A 20409-nucleotide genomic window follows, 5' to 3' on the forward strand; every position below is an offset into this window, starting at 1 on the left:
AAATCTTGAGGGAAAGTCCAGAATAGAAAGTCTAAATAGGACAATATTTACTAACAGTGGGTTTGGACTGTTACAAATAGTATCAGAACTAGACATTGGACGGTGTGCCAGCGAGGACGCTGGACTTTCAAGGAGGTGAATTGTGAGATCTCACATCGATTGGGGAGGAAAACGAAACATTTCTTATAAGGGTGTGGAAACTTCTCCCAAACATACGCGTTTTAAAATCTTGAGGGGAAGCTCATAAGGAAAAATCCTAAGTGGGCTCGAACGGTTACATCTTTAAGAAGTGAGAAGTAAATAACGTGACCCTGTATCACAGAGAATATTAGGGTAATTAAATGTCGAATCTGAATTCTGGGTATGGAGCGTTACATCTTTATTCACTTGAATCTCTCTTTTATGGATCAATATCTATCGATTACAAGATAACATATTTGAAGAGTTAACTTCTTGGTCAATATACATAACGTGACTAGATGAGTTATACTTAATTAAGCTGTCAGCTTTTTATGCATGTATTTGTTTATTACTCGCTTAACTCGACGGCTATGACACATGCTACAAACTAAGCCAATCTCACGAACTATACATGAACTCAATCATACACTCGAAACCTATCTTTCAAGTCACACTTAGTATTAATCATAATCATGGAGCCACACATTTAAATACATGAATTGTATTAGAAACATTATAATATAGGCTTCTAAACCCTAGGCCACTCAAACTAGGGTTTATAAAAACTATGGGCTAACCAACATACTCTCACTTTGTTTTCTATTGGGAATTGAAAACATGCGCATGATTCAAACAAACACATTTTCTCATAAGAACAACAACAATAATAATGCATTTATATGATTAAAACCATGAAATCTAGATATTGGGTTTGTTCAAGAACTTGAATGGAAATGGACAAACTAAGTGGACCGACAAGACAATAATTTTAAGATTATTTCCATGTTGTGTTGTACGATGAATATCTTATGGTGAGCTACAACATTAAATTCTAAGCATATGATAAAATTAACACCCAAATAATTTGTAGCTGAAATGTCCATTTCAAAAACATGTTTGTATAAGAAAACTATACAACCTTAAGCTTTGTCTTTAATTTTAGATCAAATGCTTTGGTCCCCATTTGGATGACATTTACCCAACCCAAGAAAAATCTTTCCATTTTAGCTATCTTTTTTTGAAATTTAGTACCTAATTTAGTGGTTTGTTTTAGTTCTACTTTTATGCGTAGTCAAATTTTTGGAAATAACAAGAAAAGTGTAACCATGAAAGCTAACCGCAAGCAAATATTGTCTTTTTTCGGGTTTTTTCTTCTGGGTTTCTTCTTAAAGTCTTTAAAACGTGTCTAATAGAGAGAGATTTTCACACCCTTATAAACAATACTTTATTCCACTCTTTAACTGATGTGGGATCTCACAGAAGGTATCAAAGATTGATAAATCATCATTCGACTCAAAGCTTAAACGGTTTGACAAATTTGATTATCGTGTAATCCATCTAACTCAACTTGAGATTAATTGATTTATTTTAGACCAAAATTCTCATAGTTTCAAATTAATTATAGCTTGTCTTACCCATGTGCTTGGTTGATATGATGTTAGTAGAATAGTCTTAGAGATGTTAATTGGTATGGAATTCAATGAAGCTTCTCGTATCATGACAAATGAAGACAAATGAAGAGATATCATTTTAATTTAGAGCGAGATTTATTCCCGTCAGCTAAACAGGGCTCGAGACAAGATTATTTTTTTTATCTTCGTTCTTAACCCTAACATTATGTATAAATAACGATGAAAAAATCCACGAAGAACTCAATACTTGCAAATTCTCCACGGAGGCAAGGACGGAGAGGGAGAAGACCTCCTCGGCCCTGTCCGAGCCGTTGACATCTCTATTAAAAATCAACATTAGTGGCTAACATTCAGCCGCCAAGGGGGGGTTGAGTATTGACTTTCATAATATTCCATGACAGAATGATAGAATGGAATTAGATCTTCAATTATGCTTATATATTTTTTTAAAAAGATATGAAATTGAAAAATAAAAATAAACAGAATCACATTATTTATGTAATTTACTTAAACATAAAAAAAAAATGAAACAAATTTTGCTATGTTGAATACTGTATATTTGTTTAATTCAAATCAACAAAAAATGATCCAAAAACCAGAACCGGCGGCGGCGGTGGCGGTGGTGGCGGCGGCGGCGGAGGTTACTCCTCCAAGAAGCGGTTTACAATCCTCAAACTGGGTTCCCAAATCTGGTTCTTCCATATCTCCTCCCGGTTCATCCTGCTCCCCGGTTCAACCGCCGCCCTAAACGCCGCCGTCGCATTCAACACGTTTATATCCCAACCCGCCTGTTTCAGTTTCAAAATCTTCCCAATCTGCCTCTCCGCCAGCACGTGCGTGTTCAATTTGATTTCATTAACGGCGTCATTAAACGCCGATTTATGAATCTTGTTATTCCTTGCCGGTGGGTATTTTTTAAAGTACTTATCAAACTCGGGAACTCCAATTGCTTTTCTAATCCCACTATACGACGCCGTTTCCGCCGTAGTTGGATTATAAAACTCGGCTAATTCCTCAAACATCCCGAGTTGGAGCATTTCGTCAACTCGGATTGATAAATACTCGGCCAATATCGGAAACGCCACGTCAAGCCAGAGGAAACAGCACCGGTAACGTAAATCAGAGGAGATTAATCTGGGGATGGTAGCGTTGAATACGTCGTCGTTTGGATTGAAATGGGTTACCAACATTGCGTGGATAAAGGAATTTGACCCACCGACAAGAATCGGGAGTTTGCTTCTAGAAGCGATGTCGGAAACGACATTGTCGGCTCGGATTCTGAAATCGAGTGGAGTGAATTCCCCTTTGTCGGAATCTACGTCGCCGAGAATGTGATGTGGGACGTCATGTCGTTCGTGTAATGGAATCTTGTTTGTTGTAATGTCTAAGCCGTTGTAAACTTGCATTTTGTCGGAGTTTATGATTTCGGCTGGGAAATGAGTGCCTAATCGGACGGATAATCCGGATTTGCCGCACCCGGTGGCGCCTAATATGACTAGAATCTTCTCCTTCCCGCCGATGGTGGTGGCTGCTGCCGCAATGGCGTTCACGAACCGCCGTTCGCGGCGGCGAGGAATCAACGGCGCCTTTAGAAAGGAGATTCTAGAAGAAAAAGAACAATAAGAAGAAGAAGAAGAAGGCAGTGTCATTTCTCTGTTTTCACTGTGTTTTTCAAATACAAATTATGAACGGGCGGATACATTTATAAATTTGTATTGTGGCCCACCATTTTTTTTTTAAAAAAAATTAATTTAATATTCCATTTATAAAATAATATTCCAATTTAATTTAATCTTCGTTTTTATTGACTAAAATAGAAATATAAATGTATTTTACTTCTACACCCGTGACTTTTTCAGTATTTATACTCCGCTCCCATTTTCTATTGATTTTTTATTTCCCGTCCAAAATAATAACACGCGAGATTCAATATCAGTTCGAGATGAGAACGAATTATTTTTTAGGAGAAACCTGAAAAAGAAAGTCTAAATAGAACAATATCTGCTAGTGATATGCTTGGACTGTTATAAATGATATCAGAGTCAGACATCAGTAGTGTACGAGCGTTTAGAACGAAAATTCGCTAGGTAATAATATAATTTAAAAAATAAAATAGACAAAACTATATTTAAATTTACTTATGTTTTTTTTTTTATATAAATTAATGATTAAGCCTCGTCATCTTGGGAACATCATTCCTTTTCTTTTGCAATTTTTGAAATCATTTCCCCCAAAATAAATAAATAAATAAATAAATAAATAATGAGATTATTTTTTAAAAATGAGGAGTAATTAAAGCCAAAATCAAATTATACGGATATATAAAAAAATTATATTCATCCGTCAAACTAAAAAGTATAATATTTAATTCACTTTTAATTATTGCAACAACACTCGATCAAATTCTTTTTAATAATTTTATTTATTTATTTATCTCGTAAAATAAATTACTTATTTAGCTTATTTAATTTTAATTTACATAAATTGCTATTGTAATTATGCATTACATCAATTGTTAGTGATCATTGCTAAACTATTCCAAAAATTTGTTAGAAAAATACTATTTATTATAATTATGTATTATAACCTTGTAGAAAAAAAAATTATTATTACGTTAATTTCTCTTTAATATATATATATATATATATATATATATATATATATATATATTTTTTTAAGTTCGGGATGAGCAGATTCAAACCTCATCATTTTCAATCGTTAGTCAAAAGTTTTAAGGGAAAAAAAGAAGAAAAGAGTGCGATTGAGACCTGAAAAGTTAAAATTTTAGAACGTAAATATACTCTCGGGTTTATAATTTCTTCATTTTCAAATTTTTTTTATTTACGATACATTCAATTCAGCAGCGTTGGAGTATAGTAGGGGTATTTTGGTCATTTTACATGAACGAATGAGAAAAATATTTTGTTTGTATTGGATAGGAGAGGAGACAAGGCAATAAGTTTCATGTTAAAAAGAGAAAAAGGAAAGGGGAAAGGAAAGTGTGTATGGGGATTAGAAAGGAAAAAGAAAAGTAATGATAATTAATAATGGGAAAAGAATAGAGAGAAAAAAGAGTGAATGTCGGAGAGAGTGGAAGAAAATGAAGCATGAATAATGGAAGAAGGGAAGCTATGTTTGGGAAGTTGTCTCCATGTGATGCCCACTTGTGGCGGCAACCGTTGTGGAGATGGGGCCTTCCAATGCCATCACCCATGGACTCGAGCCGTTCTCGTCTCGATCACGCTCGCTACGTATCATCATCAGTATCACGTCTGTTAGGAAGAGGTCGTCACACTTTTATAAAGAATTCTTCGTTCTCCTCTCCAATCACCTCCTTTTGGGGTCGAGCATCTTCGTTGATACTCGTTCCCCTCTCCAATCGATGTGGGATCTCACAATCCACCCCCTTTCAGGGCTTAGCATTCTCGCTAACACTCCGCTTAGTGTCTAGCTCTAATTTTGTCTGTTTTAGCCTATTATGTAATGTCATCAATCTCACGATTTTAAAATGTGTATACTAGAGAGAGGTTTCTACACTCTTATAAAGAATGTTTTGTTCCCTTCTCCAATTGATGTGAGATCTCACATGAGAACTCGTCTAACCTAGACTACCCAATGTTTTTTTTTCCCGATTTGAGTTGAGTTGCACGTTGACATTTTTTCAGTTGGGTCTCGACCAACCTGAAAAATAGGGTTACAATCAAACTCAATCTAACTCTATCCTACTTTCAAGTTTGTAACCGATGTTAGTGATGTGTTATAACTTCTAAGTTGGGTTGTAAACTTTATTCGGGTTATTTGGATCATCAATTTTGGGTCGGTCTAAAAGACTTCTCTAATCCAATCCGATCTTGTATATCTTTAATTTGAACATAAACGAGGTATAGGAATGAAATAGAAGACAACGTCGCGATGGAGTAGATATGTAGGGTAAAGAAAAAGGGTGTAATAATTGGAGTATACATATTAGAGACCCCACCTCCTTTTGAATGTCTGAATTGAGCCAACCTCAGCAACTAATGCACTTATGTAATGCTTCTATTTAAGGGAACAATAAAAAAGATAGAGCACCACCTTCATTCTTATTACAAAATACACTAACCATAATACCACATCTCCTTGTCCCCCTTCACCTTCCTTTTCTATTTTCTTTACAAATTCTATGACTTACGCGTTGATGTCCAGAAACATGTTCTACTGCAAGAACTTGAAATGAAAGATCGACCGACCCCTTCTGCCTATCAACCGAGCTGCTTTACCGAGGAGGTTCAGGAGCAAATTAGGGTTAGGTTAGCTTATGGTCCACTACCAGCCATCTTCGATAATGGAGGCTCGTACATGTCATTTCAAAACAAAATGATAGATAAATGAACATGCCACAAATCATGTTTGAATATCGTACGTCATTGTTATGAACGGTTGATCCAATGAGCTATTCTATAACCTAATTCAAATGATTTATATGCTATCAAATAATGGAGCGTCTAATGATCGTTTTTTTTTTAAAGCAAAATCTTTATAAGTTTTGTTTTTAGATTTTTTATCTTATTGATTACGATCATAAATCACATAAGACTCGTCATGTGTTATGTCGTGACTTTTGAAATTCGGTTCACGAATTCAATGCCTTAAACTTTGGAATATCTCGAGAAAAAGAAGAAATAAAAAGCATGCATATGAAAATTTCTTAAGGTTTGAAAATTGAAATTCAATCTTTGACTATCTCATTGACAATTTTAGCACCTTCTTTTTTGACAATTTTATTGAACTATAAAGTAATTAATTTTTTTATTTATTTAAAACATTATTAAATATATTAAAATACTTTGAATTTCAAGATGGTCAAAGCTCCAAAGTAAAAGTAAAAGTAAAGAACCAATGAAGAAGAAAATAGACCAAATGGTTTGAAATCTGTCCACCTCATCGTCCACCTCATCATCATCTTCCTCGGGTTTGAATTAAGACCAATTTTTAAGGTTTGAATTGTGAATATAATTTATAAATATAATGATGAGTTTTTTCGGAATTACTAATGATTACTGCATATGATAATTCTAGGGTTTTTCAAATGCAACAGTAAATTCGAAAAATTAACAAAATCATCGGAAAAAACCTAAGTTGATGAAACTAACGTCGGAAAAAGTTATTATCATAAACACTTTAAGACAAGGTACGTAGATGTCAATGCATTCGAAAAACGTTGGAAGAAGAACAAGGTTGTCGATATTTATGCGAATAATAAATAAATTATTCATTATTCATTATAAATTCAAATAAAAGGATGGAAAATTTAAATTATTAGCGGAAAAAAGTAACAGGTTATTTTAAAAGTTTGTTCCGACAAAAAATAATAATAAAACATGAAATTGTAGAGAACCGACAATGAAGCATAAAAATAGTTTTTAATTTTTTTAAAAAAAAGAAAAAAAATTAAATTTCCTCTTTTTAAGGGTAACGAAAAAAACAATTAGTGTCCTTTTCAGTTACCTAACCGACGGTAACTTGCATTTAGTCTGTGGAGATGTCGGAAAAATAATAAAAAAATAAAAAATAAAGGAATTTGTTTTGGTCCCTTAAATTTAAAAAATAATTAATTATTAAAATTTTTACATTAAAATTTTTGTTGAGGATTCTTGAGATTAATAGTCCACAATTATGGAGATTAATAGCAACGAGCCCAGCAGATATTTGTCCATTTTGGACTTTCTCTTCTACGACTTTCGTTCAAATTTTAAAACACGTCTATTAGGGAGAGGTTTTCACACCCTTCATAAGAAATGTTTCGTTCCTCTCTTCGACCGACATGGGATCTCACTGGCACACCGTCTAGTGTCAGGCTCTATACCATTTATAATACCTCAAACTCACCACTAACAAATATTGTCCACTTTGACATGTTACATAACGCGGTCAAACGTCACAATTTTAAAACATGTCTATTAAAGAGAGGTTCCCACACTTTATAAGGAATGCTTCGTTTCTCCCTTCAACTAATATGGGATCAGTTATATATATATATATATATATAAATTAACCTTAAAAAGTGAAAAATATTATTTTTCTTAAAAAAAAAAAAAAAAAAAAAAAAACCTCCGCGAACTATGGAATTAGTGAAAGACGGCATTCCTTTTAGAGAGGAAATTATTTTAAAAATTGGAAAATTATAAAGTCAGCTTCCACAATTCAACTCTTACATTCAGACCAACTTTTTATTTCACGCACAATGATTTTCATTTATTTATTATTATTATTATTATTTTGCATGAAAAAAACCTGTCGACACTTTTTCCTTTTTCTGCCTTTTTTTATTTTTTTTATTTTTTAATTAAAAAAATGAGAAAAAACATCATTTTAAATATATTTGTTTACTCATAACTTATGATAATTAATCATTTCTTCTTTATTACTATTCAATAAATTCTTTAATACTTTGAAAAATAATTATTTTTAAAAAAATATTAAAAATTAAATATTAAATAACCCAATGGGAATTTTAGAGAGATTAATTATGCATTTTATAATTTTTTTTTTCCCACCGACCATTTAATCCTACTGATTACTCCACATTTTTCTTCTCTTTATTTTTTCTTTTGACCATTACAGTTGGCTTGACTGCTTTTGTTCGAGTTTTGGGAACTGTTGACGAGGAAAAAATTAAAACAATTTTTTATTTTTTATAAAAAAAATGATTCAAATTTAAATAATTAAAATATATATTTTTTAAATACTTTATTTAATCATTTGTGTATTTTTTTTTAAAAAAATACACTATGAAAGAGGTTAGATAATAGTCGTTTTTTTTAAGTCAAAATTCAAAATTTCAAAATTCAGTTGATTTGGTAAACCGTACGTATCAACGGCTATGTGAGTCGGTGCTGCCAAGCTCTTTGGGCCCAAATTTTTATTTATCCAGGAAGAAGCCCATTATAGAAAAAGCCCAAACGTGGTGGCATTAAAGAAGGCCCATTAGGCCCGTGTCAACACATTGGGAACAAACAGGGGGGAACGGAACGACAACTGTAAGAGTCTGTAAGCACTGGGTTTCATCCATGGCTGCTTTTCTTTCCTTATCTTCCATTTCTTTGACCAGAACGGCCACTGTTCTTCCTCATTCAACCACTTCCTTCAAGGTAGTTCTCAATTACTTAATTGAAAATTGCAGACGTTAATTCAGTTCAAATTTCAAATTCTTTGATGCTTTTATCATTCACGAAACTTTAATTCATTACATTTCCAGGGAAATGTGAGGCTATTGAACTCAAATCCGTTCAATATTTGTTCATCTAGACTCAAATTCACGGTCGCAGATGGGAAACGATTGGTTGTTCGCAGCCAGGCTGCTGCGGCTTCCCTGTCTGCTTCGTCCGGTGAGAGTGTGCGGTTCCGTCTCGATAATCTTGGACCACAGTCAGGTTCGAGGAAGAAGGCGAAGAGGAAGGGGAGAGGTATATCGGCGGGACAGGGAGGTAGCTGTGGGTTTGGAATGAGAGGACAGAAATCAAGGTCTGGACCGGGTGTGAGAAGAGGATTTGAAGGTGGACAAATGCCTCTTTATCGGAGGATCCCTAAACTTCGAGGAATTGCTGGAGGTAATCTCCAACCTTTGTAATTCTTATCATTCTACTGGTTGCTTTATGTGTATGAATTGTAGAGCTCTACGTATCTGGCTGTTAGGCGTCTGCAATGGCTAATTCTGCCATAGGTTGTTGTTTCTTCATTGAGGGATAGTTCAAATTTATTTTAAGCTGTTTAGTGTTTAGAGGTTGTTTTGACAATTTCTGCCTCGTCGGTTGGGGAGGAGACAAAACATTCTTTATAAGGGTGTGGAAACCTCATCCTATCCTAGCATACGCATTTAAAAATTTGAGGGAAGCCAGAAAGGGAAAGCCTAAAGAGGACAATATTTGCTAACGGTGGGCTTGGGCTGTTACAAATGGTATCAGAGTCAGACATCGGGTAGTGTGCCAACAAGGACATATAGCCTCGAAGGGGGGTGGACACCGAGTGGTGTGCCAGCGAGGACCCTGGGTCCCGAAGGAGGGTGGATTATGATATCCTACATCGATTGGAGAGAGAGGAACGAGTGCCAGCGAGGACGCTGGGCCCTGAAGGAGGTGGATTGTGTGATCCCACATCGTTTGGGGAAGAGAACAAAGAATTATTTAGAAGGGTGTGGAAACTTCTTCCTAGCAGACGCATTTTAAAAACCTTGAGGGGGAAACCCAAAAGGGAAGGCCCAAAAAAGACAATATCTGTTAGCGGTGGGCTTGGAGACCATTTGCTATTAGTTGTTTGGACTTGTTCTACTCGTAATATTGTGTAATTCCTTCAACCTGAACGAAGAACATTCAGCCCAGTTAGATTTTTAGGAGTGTAGGACAAGGGAGACAAGCTTTCACTCTGTAAGTGGACGGCCTTCTCCCTGTTACAGCATAATTTTAGTGTTTGGGCTGAGTGATTAGGAAGCTGTAATGGTTTATGATGATGCTTCTTCAAGTACTCTACTAAATGGGAGAGAGTTTGTCTCCAAACTGGATATGAGAGTTTTTAATTTTATGTGAGATCTCATATCGATTGGAGAGGGGAACAAAGCATTCTTTATAAGGGTGTGGAAATCTCTTCCTAGTAGACGCGTTTTAAAACCATGAGGCTGACGGCTATACGTAATAAGCCAAAGTAGACAAATACCCTTGTAGTAGACTTTAGCTGGTACAGATTATGAAAATGAGAGAAATAGATAATCAGTTGACGAAATATCTAATAGGATTAAATGTGAATGAATAAAATGTACTTATGAAAGCGTCTAGATGGAATACACCATCCATGGACTCAATAAATAAACTCTTGAACATAATGTCTTGTATAGTATTAGTATACTTGCCTTGTCCTTGTTACTAGCTATGCCTTGGGTCAGAATGTTTAGTTTATCATCACAGGTTGAGAGGTACTTCAATCTTATGTATGAACGTATTTTGTGATTTCCTCTACGTGTTTCTCTTCTCATTTCTTACTCTTTCTTTTCACTAAAAAACGTTCTAAGACGATACATTGTGTATTACATTTGTCTTTTTCGTGGTTTCGTTTGTATCAACTAATGATATTCGAGCTAAACAATTGTTTATTTCTTTCAAGGTATGCATGCTGGGTTACCTAAATATGTGCCGGTGAATTTGAAAGACATTGAAGCGGCAGGATTTCAGGAAGGGGAACAGGTCACCTTGGAAACTTTGAAGGAGAAGGGTTTAATCAACCCTTCGGGAAGAGAAAGGAAACTCCCATTAAAGGTACTAATGTCACGTGTATCTACATTGTGAGGATAGCAAATATCAAAATGGACCTTATGGTGCACTTTCCTAAATTTTTTTCCTTTTGACGATCGACTCAAATAGATAATCTGGTTATATTTCATCTCCCAAACTCACCGCTAGCAAATATTGTCTTTTTTTGGAGTTTTCCTTTCGGGCTTCCCTTCAAAGTTTTAAAACGCGTCTACTAAAGAGATATTTTCACACTCTTATAAGGAATGTTTCGTTCCCCTCTCCAACTGACGTGGGACCTCGCATTTAGTAATAGGCATATGCAATCAACATGAATTCAAGACAGCTATTCAAAATCCTAGTGGAAGATATTGGATCTGTTATCTCATATTTGCGAAAAAATATACCAATTGAAATGGACTTCTTGAGTTGGGTCAACTATTCAATCTCACCAAGTCATGGTAACTGATTGATAATTGCTGGGCTTTGTCTTTCCTTCAGATTTTAGCTGATGGGGAGCTGAGTGTGAAGCTAAATATTAAAGCTCGGGCTTTTTCATCAGCAGCCAAAGAGAAGCTTGAGGCTGCTGGCTGCACGCTTACTGTATTACCTGGACGAAAGAAGTGGGTCAAGCCATCAGTGGCTAAGAACCTCGCTCGAGCAGAAGAATATTTCGCAAAGAAAAGGGCTGCAGCAGCTGCTGCAGAACAAGCTACCGCATGAATGCTTGTGTAAAGTTGCAGTTTGGTGACAAATTCCAGGTTAAATCTCTTCCATTGTAATTTGATTGTATTATTGGTTAACTTCAAGAGCAAATTTTGCTTCTCTGAAAATGTTGGTGCCAAAAAATAGTGAAGGAATTTAAAAACATGGTTCAATTCAGAAATAGCGCGTTGAATACTAGTTGACTAGCGAGGGGCAGAGGACATCAAATATGGATGATTCAGTTAGGTCCTAACCATTCCTTTTATTTAAACTAACCACATCCAGATTAGGACATTTCTGATTCAACTGTTGAATTTTCAAAATGGTGTTAGGGTGAGAAGGAAATTTATATTGAATTTAGAGCATCCGGGTTTCGTTTTTAGCACGTGGGTAGGACTTTCAATAGAACTATGGGGTTTATCCTTTTTTGATACTGGGAATCTGGAACAGGAAAGCAATAGTCTATTAGAATTAGTCAATTTGAAAGTTTTGGTCACTTTCATGATGGTTTGCTTCAATAAATAATGTGTACTGTTGTTTTGGATGCAAGGCATGTGCTTTATTAATCATATATTTCTGGATGACTCATTTGCTGCCATTCAATAATGCTCATTTGCGTCGAGAGAAATTTGAAAGCGACCTCAAAACCAAAGGCTGCACCACTCATGGTGGTGCCCTCTTAACAAATTTGGATTTGCTTTCCAGGTCTTTTACTCTCTCTTTCCCTTTCTCTTCTGAAGCTTTATTTTAGTGTAAAAGGCATACCCACGAGCCAAAAATGATGATCTTTCCAAACAAGCTTAATCTATGTTAGGAGAAAAGTAAGTTCAAATCTATCTTCCAAAACCCGCAGAAATCCTTCAGTTGTTACACACCATGCTGCCTAAGTTATACCTTGTATGGTTGGAAATTCGATTCTGGTGTATTCTCTGTAGGAAATTATTGTCCTGATTCTAGCAAAATTGAATGAGAAGTTATGTAAGGACTGAGAATGAAATGGTGAGTAGGAATAGAAACTGCCCAAGTCCACTGCTAGGTAACAGATGTTGTTCTTTTTGGGCTTTCTCTTTTGAACTTTTCTTCAGAGATTTAAAACGTGTTTGCTAGGGAGAAGTTTTCTTATATTTGTAAATAATGTTTTGTTATCCTCTCCGACCGACGTGGAATCTCACAATTCATCTGCCTTCGAGGCCCAGCATCTTTGCTGACACTCGTTTCTTTCTTCATTTGATATGGAATCTCACAATCCACCCTCTTTCGAGATCCAACATCTTTGTTGGCCCTCGTTCCTCTTTTCAATTGATGTGGGATCTCACAATCCACCCTCCTTCGATTCCCAACGGTCTCGTTGGCACTCGTTCCTCTCTCCAATTGATGTTGGATCTCACAATCCACTTTCCTTCGGGACTCAGCGTTCTTGACGGCACACCGCTTGATACCCACCCTCTTTTAGGGCTCAGTATCCTTGCTGGTGTACCCCCGATGTTGGCCTCCGTACCGCCCAACGAGATCTCACATTGTTGGGGAGGAAGACAAAAACATTTTTTTTATAAAGGTATGGAAAACTTCTCCCTAGCATTTTAAAATCTTGTGAAAAAGTTCGTACCTAGCTGTGTGAGCAACTTTAACCAAATAAACTTAAATATATATATATATATATATATATATACACACATATATATTATTTTTTTTGTGAAAAGAAATATTTTATTTTACAGAAGCACTTCCCAGCACGTCTTAAAGAGCGGGACGTCGGCCACCGTGGGAGCACCGGTGGTTCCCAAAGGTTACCGTAAAATTTGGAGCACGGCTTAAAAAGGGTTTTTGTTTGCGTCCTTATATTTAGTCCAATTTATATTTGACTTTTTTTAATTATATTTTGTTTTTGGGCGTCTGAACACTTGGACTACTTTGACGCGATATAATTTATTTCTTTAACATATATATATATATATATATATAGTCAAACAAGCGTCATTTCCATTATCATAATTTAAAATGAAATTAGAAAATTCAAATAAAAATACATTTCCTAATTTTTTTTTTAAATTTAACTTGTATTTTTATTAATTTAGCATATAATTTATTATTTCTTATTTTACAAAAATAATATATAATTAATATTGTGGAGCATAAAAAAAGGGCGAAACACGTGATCACTTCAATGAAAAGACGAAAGTATGCCAACTGACCACATGATCCGAGACACGTGTCGAAATCACGTAGCACCGTCCATTGAATTCAGCGAAGGGCGGGGCCCACATTTCCATTAAAAAAAAGAAAAAAAGAAATTGAGATATTTACACAATTAATTTAAAATAAAATGTTATAAAGTTACAGGCGCTGAAACCGGTGATATTTGTGTCGGCCTCGACCGGCACCGCCAATTTTACAATTACTTAATAAATACGAAATTTGAAAATTATTTTTAAAAAAATGGACAAAAATTTAAATTTAAAAACCCAAATACCGAAGCCCAAACCTCCGACCCCAGCGAGTTGGGAACGGTCTTCGTCTTCTTCATCCGCCTTCTCTCTCTACTTTCTCTCTCTCTCTCTCTGTTCTTAACTTTTTTGTTCTGCTTTTCTGATTGCTCTGTACACTGCGGCGCTGTTCTTCTTTTTGCTCTTTTCCTTTTGTATTTGTTTCCCCGTTTACGCCCGCCGGCCCGCGCTGTCCTGGATTTTCCTTCTTTCATTCTGTATATAATACTGCTCAACTTTTTGAAGGTTGGATACTCAACTGCTGCCACTTGATTTTCAGGTTTTGTTCTTTTTCCCTCCCTCTTTTATTTGATTTTTCTTTTGCTGTGGTGGAATTTGAATCTGTTTGTGAGATATGGAAATTCTAGGCTTCTTTGGCGTGGATCTGGTGTTTGGTTGCGGAGTTGTTTTGGAACTGTTTAGGTCTAGAGATGGTTAATTTTACTCTGGATGAATGGATTAGGGTTTTTAGGGAAGGAAGTTGTGTTTTAGGGTTTGAGGATTTGAGGAATTTTTGAATTTTTTATGATTTTAGTATTTTTGAAAATAATTTTGAATTCGTGCAGGTTTTGATTATTAATTTTTTCGATCTACTTAGGGGCTTTGGATAACATATGTGCGTGTTTGTCTTAATTTTTTAATTGTTATGATAGTGATGTAAAGGATCATGCCATGTAATGAACTAATTTTTTTTTGTCCGTTCTTTTTAGCTTCAATATTTTAAATATTCGCGAAATTTCCGAACAATTTCCGATTTGCGGGGGGGACAAAATCAAACTTTGAATTTTCTTCCGATTTCATCGTTTGTTTGGTGCCATTTGTCGCCAGGATGCTTTGTTTCTTGTATTACATATGTTTTCGGTTGCTTTCTCATCTCTCCAGCTTTATTTGTCCCTTGGAATAACCGAAGACGAGTATGAATCACTGCGGCATTCTGTCGAACACCTTCTCGGGTCACGACGAGGAGATGAGGACCTCTGTTCCGCGTCCCGTTTCAGACGTTAGAGATCATATTGTTTGCCCTAAACCACGGCGTCTTAGTAATCTACAGGTCGCCGTCAACGGCCACGCCGATAGCTTTTTCCGGTGGAATGTTTGGTTAGTTTTCTGATTCTTATCGTGATTTTACAAAAGAAGAACCCTTGGAAATGCCTCCCTTTTGTTAATTCTTTCTTGAACTGAATTTCAGTCACCAAGTTGAGCAAATTGACATGGCAGCCGGACCGGATCTACTTGACTTCCTGCTGAAAAAGGTATGCTATGCTCTTATCTCTTCCCTTTTTAGTTTCTTCAGATCATAAGAGGATGAATATTGGAATTTAGAGGAGGCCCTCGTAGCCTAAGTTGTTGAATTTTATAGGATTGTCGCAGCGTGGATCAATCGTTTACGCAGTTGGCTTCGACGCCCCCTTTTTTACGTGGGTCTCCGCCGAGCAGAGTAGCCAACCCATTGATTCAGGACGACCGTTTTGGGGATGAAAATTTCATCCCCTTTTCACCGATCGCTTCACCGTCAGGTCAGTTGTCGCCCCCTACAGCAACCTCCAGGAAGGGAGGCGGCCTAGTAAGGGCGAGTTTTGGGAACAAACCAACGGTGAGGATTGAGGGTTTCGATTGCCTGGACAGGGATAGGCAAAATTGCAGCATCCCTGCCTTCGCTTAGAAAACCCATCTCAATTTCAAATCCATAGAATACAAAGATCTCCAAATACAATTTGCCCTTCTTTTGTGAATACTTTTGAAGTGTTCTTTGAAATGTAAATGAAAATCAATTCCCATGTATACAAAAGCTATGTATTTTTAAGCTTTTTTTGTCTTTTTTTCATTTTTTTGAGTCGATCAAGAACAAGCAACGATGCGTGGATGGTCAACCTCTTGTATTATATTTTTGTACTTAGAAGTAAGTCCTAAGGTTGAGGAAATTTTCATTGTTGTTCGCTGGTTTTGGGATGATTTGTGAGAGAGAGTGAGAGGCAATTTGTAGATATTGCAGAAGAACTTGAAATGGAGTCTGTAGAATTGATCAACATGTTGATATATTGTAGAACATTTCTTATTCTTAATCTCTGTTCATCATCTTTGTTTCTGAATCTCTGTTCATCTCTGTTCATCTTTCTTTCTGGGTTTTTTGAATTTTGTTTTGAAAGTATGCTTAAGCATAACGCTAGCTACCGATGGATCCATAAGATTGCTTTTTCAGGGCATCGTCTTCAGGGAATCGCCGACCTCTCCGGCTTTTGCTAAAGCCACTTTGTTGATCGAATAAGTACCTCTCTCTCTCCCTCCCTCTCACTCTCTCCCTCTCTAGTTGAGGATCAGTGAAAAATATTATACCATTATGGAGAGTCGTGATGGACAATATCGTATTATTGTGGAAAGTAATATTGGACAATATCGTATTATTATGGAGAGTCATGATTTCTAACATAGTATCGAAGAGTAGTCGTGGACTTTGAAGGTGTAGTCAAAAGTGACTCATATGTCTAACAAAAGATGAACTTTGTTTGAGAACTTCAAAAAGAGTCGAGCTTCAGTTGTTGTTCTAGGGCTTAATAAGCCTGATATGTTGGGAGTGGCTCTCTTTTTCTCTCTTCAAAGCAGCTTTGTTGCAGAGCTTGTCTCTTTAATGGAGTATTGATTTCTGAATTCTGACACAATTTTGTCGATGGGATCAAAGATTCTTTGCTTCCTGCTATAACTTCGACCGTTAACCCAAGCTTGGCTAGCCGTTCTATTTGGGCTTACTAACATGCTGCAAAACTAAGCCCAATTGTGTGGATGGGCTTGGACCCATGTCACGATAATGGGCAGTAAATGTGTTTGGGCCCATATCACAATAATGGGCTGTAAATGGGCTTGGACCCATATCACAATACTGGATCGGAAATGGGCTTGGACCCATGTCACAATAATGTGCCGGAAATGGGCTTGGACCCGTTACAATAATGGGCTGAAAATGGGCTTGGACCCATCTCACAATAATGTGTCGAAATGGGCTTAGACCCATTTCACAATAATGGGCCTGAAATGGGCTTGAAATGGGCTTGGACCCATGTCACAATAATGGGCCGGAAATGGGCTTGGTCGTTGTGCCGTACAATTCGGAAAGGGACGGATTGATTGTTGGATTGAAACAGTGGTTTACATGTTCATGTCATTTTCCTCCACTTGTATAATAATTTTTCGAAAACGAAATCAAAATTCATCATAATCACATTTTTATATTCAATATTTAAAAAAAAAAAATTAATGTAAGAAAATTACGAATATAACCTATTCAATCTAGATTTGAAGTCAAATTTGACCTGATGAAACAAGAGGGCCTAAAAACCTATAAGAGTTCGTCTCGATCGAGTCCAACTTGACCTAAACCAGTTGAGTCGTTTGAGTCCCTGTGGCCGTGCCCTCGCATGTCCACAACCCAATAATTCACCGTAGAAGCTTAATTCACCAACGAGCTAATCCTATTAGAAAAAAAACGAGAGAAAACCCTAAACCCTCTTCACATAAATAACTCGTTTATTTAAATTATCGTTTATTTCTATGAATGAAGGGTCATGCTTCCTTCCGGACGAAGGCCCTGGAAAGAAGAAATCGATATTTTTCTTTAATTTCTTTTTTTTTTTCATACAAATAATAGTTCAACATTATTAAAAAGTTGAATTTGTTTGTTCTATCCTCGGTACCCTTCAATCAAAACATTAATTTACTCGAAAATATATACATTCTTGAGTTGTCGAAGTGAAGATTAGGATTGTAATTGAAATATCCAATACAAATCACAAAGATCCAAATTTTCTAATATCATTTTTTAAAAGAGCTTTCAAATTTTAAAAAGTGTCATAAATTTAAATTAATTAAAGTTAATTTTCATCATATCCAAAAAATTATTTAATATTCATCACGATTTCAATAGAATTCTATAAAATTTGGTCGAAGAAAAGTTGTTCATTTTTCAGGGTCTCGAAGGGGTGTGGAAACACATAAAAACTCTGGAATGAAAATAGAAAAAGTTGTAACTCGAGTTCCTTCGGAAATGGTAAGATCTTTGGCACAAAAAGAAGGGGTTGATCTGTATCATCTTGACTGGGTTATGATTTCTCTGAGTTGGTTCTTTTCCTACCCATATCGAATAGAACATGCTGAGCCAAATCTTCTTCATGTAAAACCTGCTTTATTTACATTGGGAAAATCAAACGATTTTATGAAATCGTGTGCTATGGCTCGAATCCGTAGTCAATCCTATTTATGATAGGAGCAGTTGACAATTGAATCCAAATTTGCTCATTATTTTCATTTTCGTATCAATAATAGTGCGAAAAGAAAGACGCATAAAGAAAGAAGGATTGATAGGAGTTCTCAACAACAAATCAAAGCATCATTTATTCCGAATCGAGTTGGAAAGTCGGGGAAATAAACATAGCTTGATGATGAACACAGAACAAAATGTAAAGAGAGAAAATTAAGGTTTAAAAAGGAAATAAATTTGTTGAAACCCAAGTGAAGGCGGCGATGGGCGGAAATGAAGAAACTTAGTAGGATTCAGGCTTGTAAACAATGAAACTGATGCACTGCACTTGGCGGACATTGTCAAACCCAATGACCCTGATGAATGCGTTGGGGTACTCCTTCTTGGCCTCCTCGATCTCAGCCGCCACCTGAGCTGGGTCTGTGCACCCGAACATGGGCAGCTTCCACATGGTCCAGTACCGTCCGTCGTAGTATCCCGGCGACCTGTGGTTCTCACGGTACACAAATCCCTTCTGCAAAATCATCCCAACCCAGTTCAGAAATGATCATGAATTTATAAATAAGTAATTCATTTCTATTCTTACTACCCTTTTGAGAAGCCTAAAAGTTAACTTAGTCCTGTCAAAGAAATTGCAGTCAAAAAGTGACACAAATGTAGAACAAATGTAGAACAAATGGTGTAAAGGCTCATGAGAAAGGAGTCTAGCATCAATTAGGGAAGACTGTTTGAGAGCTCCATAAGCCTTCTATGGTATACATTGTTCGAGTGTTCGGAAGGGATTTTCTATACAGCGAGAGTCGTGATTCTTAATATTACTAACCTCCAACTCGAACTCGATGCAGGGAACCCAGCCAGAGCGGAGAAGGTACCCAATTTCCTTCAACAATTGTGCATCCGAAAGATCAGGCAGGTAAGACAGGGTCTCGAACTTCTTCAATCCAAGTGGTGGCCACACCTTTACAAACAAACCCACAAAAAATTAAGAACAACCCATAATTTTAATAAACAAATTGAATGGTTTAATACCTTCATGCATCGAACTCTGCTACCATTGCTGGCGAGGGTGGTGATGTCGTTGTTCTTCCGGGTGACAGGGAAGCCAGCGGTGGATTTCAGCCCAGTGTAGGGTGCTACCATGCTAGCTTGAGCAGGGGAAGCCCTGTTCACGGAGGCGACAGCGGCGGCGGAGGAGACAATGGAAGCCATTGGAAGTCCTCTGTTTTGTTTTTTGTTGTGTTTTTTGTTAGCTAGCTAGCTAGTAGAGTACTTGAACGCCGGCGCTGGTTGAGTTAGCGACGGCTGACACTGAGAAATGGTGTATTTATAAGGCCTTAGCTCAATTCATTCGCTTACGCTGCAACGATTCTCCACCGCTTAGGCCTTTTTATCCATTCGCGAACCCATTCAGTGGTCGTAAGCTTGGGATTCAAGATCATGTCACGCTTGTAATGACCACACAGTGGATTTCAAATCTTATCCCCTTTTTTCCTCCACCATCTCGTGTTGACACGTGTCAACGACCCATTACCCTTATCTCTATCTCCCCAATTGGGCCGACGTTTTTCAGCCTACCGATTCCCTTTGTCCTACGTGTAAATTTATATTTATTGAAGTCGGTCTGATTTAAAGTAATCCACGTAAATGAAGGGTTCTGTCCACGTCACTCACATGCATGGGCTTAACTACGTGGACCCCTTGCGTTATTGAAGGGAAAGAGAGAGAGGATGCCACGTAGACTAGATTCATGATTATGGGCCGCTTATTGGGAGCCCAAAGCCCAGAGCCTTGTCTTGGGCTCTTATTGCAAAATAGACGGGCCCATCTAATTTCTTTCAATACAATTTTATATTTTGTTATTACCATTTAATTTTTTTTTAATTTTAAAAAATATATTTATCCTTATAACTATATTTAAAATTATCAATAAAAATTCAAAAGCAGCATTAACATTTTTTTTCTTTATAAAAACTTTTTTAACGTAATATATGAACGTATCGACACTTCAATTTTTATATATTTTATAAACTACTTTTCGCCTATGGCCGAAAAAATAGATAGTTGATTTCTACTTTTGTTAATGGTAAATATTTATCGGTAATAAAAATCGGGTGGATATTTGC

At 36.4% G+C, this 20409-nt stretch overlaps 4 protein-coding genes across 8 annotated transcripts; 2 read left to right on the forward strand and 2 right to left on the reverse strand.

Moving 5' to 3' along the window:
• Positions 1-2200: 2200 nt before the first annotated feature.
• LOC111467363 (adenylate isopentenyltransferase-like) lies at positions 2201-3241 on the reverse strand. The gene has a single exon (XM_023112225.1). The coding sequence runs from the start codon at positions 3239-3241 to the stop codon at positions 2234-2236; it is 1008 nt and encodes a 335-aa protein (XP_022967993.1). The 3' UTR covers positions 2201-2233.
• Positions 3242-8584: 5343 nt separating this feature from the next.
• Positions 8585-13358, forward strand: LOC111467457 (50S ribosomal protein L15, chloroplastic-like). Of its 4 annotated transcripts, XR_002714559.1 has the most exons (6): positions 8585-8722; positions 8830-9181; positions 10725-10876; positions 11351-11610; positions 12105-12259; positions 13273-13358. XR_002714559.1 is itself a non-coding variant. In XM_023112362.1 (5 exons), exons 1-4 carry the CDS (start codon positions 8642-8644, stop codon positions 11570-11572), a joined length of 807 nt encoding a protein of 268 aa, XP_022968130.1. In that variant the 5' UTR covers positions 8585-8641; the 3' UTR covers positions 11573-11610; positions 13273-13358. The 4 variants fall into 4 exon arrangements, 3 of the variants coding, with proteins under 3 accessions (XP_022968130.1, XP_022968129.1, XP_022968128.1); XM_023112362.1 differs by lacking the exon at positions 12105-12259; XM_023112361.1 differs by lacking the exon at positions 13273-13358 and having other exon boundaries at positions 12105-12536.
• A 569-nt stretch (positions 13359-13927) lies between these two features.
• LOC111467698 lies at positions 13928-16117 on the forward strand. Of its 2 annotated transcripts, none has more exons than XM_023112694.1 (4): positions 13928-14317; positions 14948-15135; positions 15227-15290; positions 15398-16117. In XM_023112694.1, the coding sequence occupies exons 2-4, from the start codon at positions 14954-14956 to the stop codon at positions 15698-15700; spliced, it is 549 nt and encodes a 182-aa protein (XP_022968462.1). In that variant the 5' UTR covers positions 13928-14317; positions 14948-14953; the 3' UTR covers positions 15701-16117. The 2 variants fall into 2 exon arrangements, with proteins under 2 accessions (XP_022968462.1, XP_022968461.1); XM_023112693.1 differs by having other exon boundaries at positions 13933-14317; positions 14920-15135.
• Positions 16118-18396: 2279 nt separating this feature from the next.
• LOC111467689 (ribulose bisphosphate carboxylase small chain, chloroplastic-like) lies at positions 18397-19728 on the reverse strand. Its single transcript, XM_023112676.1, has 3 exons — positions 19316-19728; positions 19110-19244; positions 18397-18800 (listed from the first exon to the last, which is right to left on the reverse strand). Exons 1-3 carry the CDS (start codon positions 19493-19495, stop codon positions 18570-18572), a joined length of 546 nt encoding a protein of 181 aa, XP_022968444.1. The 5' UTR covers positions 19496-19728; the 3' UTR covers positions 18397-18569.
• Between the last annotated feature and the right edge of the window lie 681 nt (positions 19729-20409).

The sequence above is a fragment of the Cucurbita maxima genome, unplaced genomic scaffold (assembly GCF_002738345.1).
Source record: "Cucurbita maxima cultivar Rimu unplaced genomic scaffold, Cmax_1.0 Cma_Scf00034, whole genome shotgun sequence".
Classification (NCBI taxonomy): domain Eukaryota; kingdom Viridiplantae; phylum Streptophyta; class Magnoliopsida; order Cucurbitales; family Cucurbitaceae; genus Cucurbita; species Cucurbita maxima.